General features: G+C 43.1%; 1 protein-coding gene across 1 annotated transcript in view; it reads left to right on the top strand.

The window, feature by feature from the left end:
• Nucleotides 1-8,264, top strand: part of LOC109378567 (butyrophilin-like protein 3) — a gene marked incomplete at its 3' end in the record, with an annotated part of 46,188 nt that extends 37,924 nt beyond the window's left edge. Inside the window, exons 13-14 of the mRNA XM_019634899.1 lie at nucleotides 7,697-7,717; nucleotides 8,238-8,264. Coding sequence (XP_019490444.1) covers nucleotides 7,697-7,717; nucleotides 8,238-8,264 — 48 coding nt within the window. The remainder of the gene's footprint in view (nucleotides 1-7,696; nucleotides 7,718-8,237) is intronic.
• Nucleotides 8,265-8,669: the final 405 nt, after the last annotated feature.

Below are 8,669 nucleotides of genomic sequence, written 5' to 3'. Positions count from 1 at the left end.
TTTGCCCGCGTTTTAAAAAGCTCCTCTTCATCTTCTTCCAGCGTTTTAATTTCTTGCTCGGGAAGAGAAACTATAGGTTCAAACTGAGGGTCATGGTTGGACTCATCTGCATTCTCGGCGGAGGTATCATGGTCCTCATGGGTGTCCTTGGCGGCTGCCATGGAGGTGCGGCAGCGGCTCGGCTGGCTTGGTCGTCGCTGGCTCCGCGGCTGTTCGTAGCTCCTTCCCTCCGCATCTGGCGCGGGTGCCTCCCGCCCGCCTGCCTTCTGCCCATTTTTTAATTGGATTGTTTGGGTTTTTGCTGTTGAGTTGTATGAGTTTTTTACGTATTTTGGATATCAGCCCCTTATTGGAGATGTTGTTTGCAAATATCTTATCCTATTCGGTTGGTTGCCTCTGTTTTATTCATGGTTTCTTGGGCTGTGCAGAAATTTTTCATTTGATATAGTCCCATTTATTTATTTTAACTTTTACTTCCTGTGCCTTTGAGGTTAGATTTATAGAATCCTCTTTGAACCCAAGGTCCATAAGTTTAGTATCTATGCTGTCTTCTGTGCAGTTTATTGTTTCAGGTCTAATGTTAAGGTCTTTGATCCATTTTGAGTCAATTTTTTGTATATGGTGACAGATAGTAGTCTAGTATTATTGTTTTGCATGTAGCTTTCCAATTTTACCAACACCACTTATTGAAAAGGCTTTCTTTTCTCCATAGTATGTTTTTGGCTCCATTGTAGAAAATTATCTGCACATATTTATGTGAATTTATTTCTAGGTTTTCAATTCTATTCCATTGGTCTGTGTGTCTGTTTTTCTGCCAATGTCATGCAATATCATGCTGTTTTGATTATTGTCACTTTGTAGTACAAGTTGAAGTCATGAAGTGTGATACCTCTAGCATTGTTCGTTTTTCTTAGAATTGTTTTGGCTATTCGGGGTCTTTCGTGATTCCATATAAATCTGATGTTTCTTTGTTCTGTTTCTTTAAAAAGTGTCATTGGGATTTTAATGGGGATTGCATTAAATCTGTATATTGCTTTGGGTAATATGGCCATTTTAACTATGTTGATTCTTCCAATCTCTGAACATGGAATGTCTTTCCATTTCTTTGTGTCTTCTTCAATTAAAAAAAAATGTCTTATAGTTTTCAGTGCATAGGTCCTTCACATCCTTTGTTAAGTTTATTCCTAGGTATTTTATTCTTTTTGTTGCAATTTCAAAAGGAATTGTTTTTTTTTCTGAAATTTCATTGTTAGTATATAAGAAAGCTATGGATTTTTGTGCATTGATTTTGTAGCTGGCAACTTTACTGTATTCGTTTATTGTTTCTAATAGCTTTTTGGTGGATTCTTTTGGGTTTTCTATATAAAGAATCATGTCATCTACAAAAAGTGAACATTTAACTTTTTCATTCCCAATTTGAATGCCTTTTACTATATGTTTTTCTCTTGCCTGGTTGCTCTGGCTAGGACTTCAAATACTATATTGAATAACAGTGGTGATAGGGAGCAAACCTGTCTTGTTCTGTCTTGTTTCTGAACGTAGGGCAAAAGGCTTCAGTTTTTCACCATTAATTATGATATTAGCTGAGAGTTTGTCATATGAAGTCAGACAATTAAGTTTGCAAACTCATCCTAGAAAAAGTGCTACATACGTCATTGGTGAATATCACTACAGTCACTTTTGAAGTACTCCCCATGGGAAGCTATGTACTGATGCCAGCGTTTAGTCCACACTTCAAAGCAATTTTGGAACTCTTTTTCTGGAATGGTCATGATAGTTTGTGTGTTGTTTAGGTTATCCTTTGTTGAATTATAGCAGCTCAATTTGTTGTAACTTCCAGGGCAGATTTCAAGAAGCACTCCTCAAACCACCATTTTTGTGATGTCTCTCTCAGTGTATGTTAGTAAAGTTTTATATGTCTAATTTAATGTTTGGAAACTCTTATGAAGATACATAAAATAATGAAGTGACATTGCATGTAATAGCAGGTGAAAGAAAGTCCATTCAAATANTTACAGCACACCAACTACATGAGGCCACTCTACTAAGACTGAAGGACATAGCAGCCCTAACCTGGTGAAGGAAATAGACATACAAGCCCATGTGGCACAGAGAGACCCAAACAAGATGTACCCAAAGAGGTCAACAACAAAACACATCATAATTAAAATGCCAAAGGTTAAATACAAACAGAGAATCTTAAAAGCAGCAAGAGAAAAGCAGTTAGTTACCTACAAGGGAGCCTCATGAGACTGGCAGCTGATTTCTCAACAGAAACTTTGCAGGCAAGAAGGGAGTGTCAGGAAATATTACAAGCGATGAAAAGCAGCAACACACAACCAAGAGTGCTCTATCCAGCAAGGCTGTCATAGAATTGAAGGACAGATAAGGAGCTTCTGAGACAAGAAAACACTGAAGAAGTTCATCACCACCAAAGCAGTATCACAAGGAATCTTAGAGAAACTTCTTTAAGATGGGAGGGCAGTGGGTTAAGGATGGGTGAAAGGGGAAGGTATTAAGAAGTACAATATGGGGAGATGACATCATAGCAATGGCGGTGTGTGGTAAGCCTCTTGAAATCTCCCCTGGAATTTACAACAAATTGAACAACTGTAATTCCACAACGGACTCCCTGCACAGCAGACGGGTAAGACTAAGAGACTCGCAACTGAAATCACCTAAAGGTGGTGGGCAAATTGGACGAGTGGGGGAGGAGGGATAGGGGAAGAGTGGAGACGCGGGCAGAGCAGGCACAGGACACAGACCGGAGACCTGAGCTCCGAGATTTCTGCATTCAGTAGCTACTGAGCTATGGCAGTCATGGGAAAGGGAAGAATTCAGACTCTAGTACTCCCCTTATGGCCCACAGGCCCACCTGAGGGATCAGCATATAACACAGCTGAACCCAATGCTCTCGCCAGAGACCTTGGAGCAAAGACCAAGGGAAGAAGGGTGAAAGCAGCGGTTTAAGCCCTCACTGCCAAGCAGAGGATGGAAGGCATAGGCACGGAGCCTACTCACCCCACCCCCACCTGCCCAGTGCTAGAAGCAGAACAGTAGTAGTGTCAGATCAAAAGAACAGAATATTTGTGGTTCTGAAAACTGTGGCCTGCAGCCACGGACTTGCAGCTCAACTAGTTCTGACAAAGGGGAGAGAGCTTTGGATGCAGGATTGGCTCAGAACCACCTCTCACAACCCACCCTGCTGCTGACCCTACCCATCTGGGAAGATACCTACAGGGGTAAACAGAGCCACTGAAACACACAGGTCCTGAATCTGGTGCACAAAGAGCTTTGGAACGTCAAGAGGTAGTGCCCTGAGACCCAGGCGGCCTGCTCACAGAGGAGAAGTCCACTTCCAGGGAAACCCCCCATTGTATGAGAAGTCGAAACAGTGCAGAGAAAATATAACACTACAGCGTGAGAGAGAATAAAAGGCTGCAGAAGATAAAATAAAGCATTCTACCAACACCTACTGGAAAGCNCCAAGCTCCTCCCGCTCTGCCTGGTTCCCTCACTTCACCTGTCCTGGGGACTCACCTGCTGAGCTGCGATCCTTTCCAGCTGTCTCTCCGTGGCTTAGCACTCGAAAGCAGCGTTTATCGTTGGTCCCCAGTGCCTGGCCCTTAGTGGGTGCTGACCAGTGCTTCCCTTTCTGCCCACATCAACAGCAAATGCCTGATAAAATCTCTTGTGGAGGCTTGTGAAGGAGGTGAGGAGAGTGGGCTGCAGGAAAAGCACAGGCAGCTGTGTTTGGGACTCATTGACTCACACAGCAGACATCTTTGCATTCAGGTCTCTGGTGGCCCTGTTTACTTCCATAGTATGGAGGAGATGCTAAGCCTGCAAATACAATACATGAGTGACTACAGTTGGGATGGGGCAGGGCCCCTCTCAAGAGCAGAAAGAGAATTCCTAGTGAAAGTGGTTCAAATTGGAGGTGAATGCAATAGGAGTCAGTCTGAGGGTCCATAAGGCCATAGATCCATGTGAAACCTCCAGGGAGGTGGGAAGGTGACAAAACAGTAGCCAGGGTAAGACCTGATCCAAGCTGTACTTGAGCTAAGTGACATGCTTTGCTATTCCCCAGACCAAACAACCAAGCTCCCCAATGTAAATCTGGCTGCGTTGACCAGATTACAATCTTAAGTGGTTTCCGAATGGAGTGACGGTGAGCCTACTTTATTCCACTGGCTGCAGGGGAGGGGCAAGCAGCAGGCTGGGCACTGCGTCCCAGTGCCCTGAAGGCTAGCTCCCCAAAGTGAATTTTGCCTGAGGCAGGCGGGGAAACCTGGGGTAGCAGCTGCTGCCATCCAGGTGCAAATGATGGTGTCTCAGACCACGTGATAAGTGGTCCAATTCTAGGTTTATCTGGAAGGTAAAACTGACAGAATTTGCTGACAGTCTAGGAGTTAAGGGTGACACAAATGCTGAGTGACAGGAAGGAGGAAGGGAGTTACCATTACCTGTATTGGTGGGAGCAGGCTGGTGTTCGCAGGGAGGGCTACCAGGGCCTTACTTGTGTTCAGGTTATGTTTGCAGTATCTCTTAGACATCCGAGTTACTCTGCCACTGCCCAAGCCACCATTCCCTTTTGCCTATACCTGAGAAATGACCTGTGTCCCTACACTCACTTTTTGCACCCAGAGAGTTCATTTTATAACTTCTGAATCCTGAAAGAATAGTTAAAGGTTAAAATCTGACTTGAATTGTGGGTCTGACCCATCTTCCATGGTCCCCAGTTGCCCCTTAGGGAACACCAGCTCCCTTCACATGCTCCCCAAGGCCTTGCAGGCTGGCCCCCACTGGTGGGATTGTTGGGTCATAAAGTAGTTCTCTTTTTAATTTTTTTTCAGGAACCTCCATACTGTTTTTCATAGTGGCTGCACCAATTGAAGTCCCACCAACAGTGCACAAGGGTTCTCTTTTCTTCACATTCTCCCAACTCATGTTATTTTTAGTAATAGCCATTCTGACAGGTGTGAGGTGCTATCTCATTNTGTATGGTTTAATCTCTTTTTATATGGAAAACAAAAATAGCTGAGTCACTCATATAAAACCTGACTTCACATCCCAAACTGGGTGGTAACTAAGAAGCCCCTTCGTATTTTTAAAAACGTATTCTTATCAAAGTAATGCAGGTTCATATTTAGAAAATGAAACTGGACCGAAAAAAACCCAAACAACTTTATGGTAAAAAACAACAGTCCCCTAGTTTCTCACCCTTCTTCATTTCTTCCCTGTGTAACCAAATCCAGTGAGAGTTCGAGCAGACCCGAGTGCCCCGAGTCAATGAGAATAGACACCGGGCTTTGCCGTGAAGAAAGACAGCTGTTTTACAGTAGTTGGAATGGCGCCACACATGAAAACGGCAAGCTAGTGCTCAAACTCCGAACTTCCCCATGGCTTACAGGCCAGAGTTTTTATAGAGAGAAGATCATGTGTAAGGGTTTAGGGTGGCGGGCCTTTGTTGATTGGTCAGTGATTAGGTCAGCAGTTAATTTTCATCTTCTGGTCAGCTATTTCAATCCTGCAGTTCTGGATTCAGCGAGATTGTGGTGGGGCGGTCCTTCCGTTTTACAACTGGTGAGCTGCAAAACATCATAACAATATGTCAATATCGTTACCTTGGTGTGTGAAGCAGACGCTACTCATCTTGTGACCATTACTCCTTCAGTGCTACTATTATTTTGTGCTTCACTAGTCACATTTTTCTATTATTCCAAGCAAAGCGTACTTTTAAACATTTTTCCTGGAACTTGCTTTAGAGGCAGGCCTCTAGGACATGACTAACATAATTTCTTTATCTTTGATTTTAATCTAAGTGACAACCAAAGCAATTGAAACATTTAATTAAAGCCTATACCTATATCTCTAGCCTCTGTGATCTAATATCTAAGCATGTTTACTGCTGACTGTCAGTTCACCTACTCATCCCAGTCTTGTGCTTGAGTTGACAACTTAGTGGCTTTGGTTTTGTTTTCTCCGCAGTTACTTCCTTAGTTGTGTCTTTATATCACCACTTCTTGTCTATTGACACTCTATTCTGAGGTATGAGGATTAACTCATCTAGACCACCCTCCACCTCCTTGATTACCATCTCATTTCCTCCCTGGTCACATCCACATGTTTGAGTAATCATTTTTCAACTAAAAAGGTAAAAGCAAATCTCCAGAAATAAAGAGAATCAGAGAAATTATACTACCAAAAGATATTTATGGAAATAAAATACTGGAGGGCGTGTCAAGCACAATGAACCCAAGAAAAGATAAAGTGGAGGAGACGTGTGACACAAGAAACAGTGCTGAGCAACAAAGCTGCCAAAAGTGTGACTGATGCTGTAACTGCTGTGAATGTACCCATGATTTTTTATGTAATCTCTAGAAAATAGTTCCTAAAATAGAGGAAAAAACGTTCATGTTAAAGCATCTAAAATAAAACTTCCAGACGCTTTCAAAACCTGGGAGTTTGGAGGAGAGTCAAAAGGAAAAGAAGTAAAATCATGCTCAATATTTTGTCTTATTCAGAAGTGACCAGCACTTTTAGACACTGAGGGGGAAAAAATACAGGTTCATAAACTTTTAAGGGTTATTACACATAGAAACGGGCTATAAAACTTTCAAAGCACTACGGAGAACAAAGATAAAAAACTGTACGCTGTACCTGCTCAGGAAGAAAAGACGTTTGATAGGAACATTAAGAGGACAAGAATAAATGAAAGCAAATCAGTACTTACAATAAATGTGACAAATTAAATTATTTTTTGAAAGGAAAGATTTTATGATATAATCATATGAGCAGAAAAAAATCTTCTGCTCATAATAGATCATAACAAAGATGAAAGTAGCAAACACTTATTAACTATATGCCAGATGCTGTTCCAGATGCTTTATATGTAGTAACTTATTTAGAGTAATTTCTTTTGAGGCTGAGGGGTTGGAGCTCCTAAAGCCAGAGATGCCCTCAAGGGGGCCTCCTACCCAGGCACAATAATTTATTTAGAGCTACATCTAAAACAAGATCACAGAGAAAGTTTGCAAACGATGGACAGACAAACAAACAAAAATATTCTTTAAAATAATTCTTTCTTCAAAGAGAAAAACGATAATAAAATTACTATTTGAAAAAAATATATATATACATATATATATATATATGTACATATATATATATGTATATATATATGATGTGGCCTAGGGATTAGCCTTATATATGTACTTATTAGAAAGCAAGAGAGATACAAAATGAATGAGGCCACAGGCATGTAAATCAAAATGTCAAAACAAGGGTAATGAAACAACCCCCCCAAAAAATAGAAGTAAAAAACCTTAAAGAGAAACAGATATCANGAGATTTTTCCTCCTTGGAGATGATACTGCCCCTTGAGAATGTGTGCTGTGATCCCAACTTCACTCCAGGTTTTCTCTCATCGCAACTTCCCTTCTCCCTGATAACCTCCATCTCCACCTCCACAGGATCCCAGGTGTCAGCCCCTCCCTTCATCATGAATGTTCCTGATCTCTTCTTTTACCCCAGATAGAGATGCTCAGTACATAGGGGTGGGGACACAAAAGGAGAATTCTAGAAGAGCCCCCATCATTCACCCACAGCTCGTCCTTCTGAGCAATGAGCCAGGGCTGTGTTCCTACCTTACACATTCCTCTGTCCACCACTGAATATTCTCTTTCTGTTTCAGGGAAAGTCCAGGCAGAATTGGGTAAGTGTCTAGTCATGCTCTGAGCCTTCCCCACAGTTCTCCTGGGTCCCTCCGGTTCCACAGTTAGAGCCACTTGGGGGCTGTCTTGGCTCCAGACTGGACGGGAAGCATGGCCAGGCCAATGAGGGCAACTGGTTCAACTCCCATCCATTGACTAATGAAGTAATCCTCAGACAGGCTGGGGGGTCAGGGTGGGCATTGGGATCCTGAAAACCCCTAAAATTGTCTGCACATTTTGCCTATTGGTACATTATGCGGGGTGAGGAACTGCAGGTTTCATGCGCTCTCTGTGGGTGTGGACCCAGAAGGGGAAGAGCCTGTGGGGTGTCTCCATCAACCTCCTGCTTGGCTTGATACTTGGAGACAAGCCTTCCAGGCTTGTATCAGCCCAGATTATTCTGCCGTTTGTGTCATGGAAACACGAGAACTGGGTAAGAGTGTTGTAAGGCTTTCCTCTCACTCTCTGCCCTGGGCCCCGTTTTTTTGTGATTTCACCTTCTTCTGTGTTTTTGGTTTACAGACTGGAGAAGGGAGCATGGAGCTGCAGGTGAGAGAAGCTATTCCCTCCACCTCCATTATCTCTCCTTTCAAGTCTCTAGTTTATGAATCTTGAGACCCTGAGGTCATGGGTCTCTGCAGAGACAAGTTTGTGAAGGGGACCCTGAAACCATCTGCAGATACTGGGGGAGGTGTGTTTGTAGAGAGCCCCATGGCCTCCAGCAAATATCTGTGGACCCATGACACCAACAAATATTAACTCCCTTGGTCTCCTGTTTCCCTGCCTCCTGCTCTCCATGTGAGCACTGACACTCCTGCTCTGTCTGCTTGTTTTCAGAACTGAGAGAGGCCCGGAAACATGCAGGTACCAATGCCTGAGGGGTGACAGTGGGACAGAGCCGCGGGTGGGCATGGGAGAGGGAGCCGACCAGAGACAGACAAGGGGGAACAGGAA

Source organism: Hipposideros armiger, unplaced genomic scaffold, assembly GCF_001890085.2.
Source record: "Hipposideros armiger isolate ML-2016 unplaced genomic scaffold, ASM189008v1 scaffold_2164, whole genome shotgun sequence".
In the NCBI taxonomy this organism is placed as follows: domain Eukaryota; kingdom Metazoa; phylum Chordata; class Mammalia; order Chiroptera; family Hipposideridae; genus Hipposideros; species Hipposideros armiger.
The sequence above is the reverse complement of the archived record's forward strand: the minus strand, read 5'-3'. Positions and strand labels throughout refer to the sequence as shown.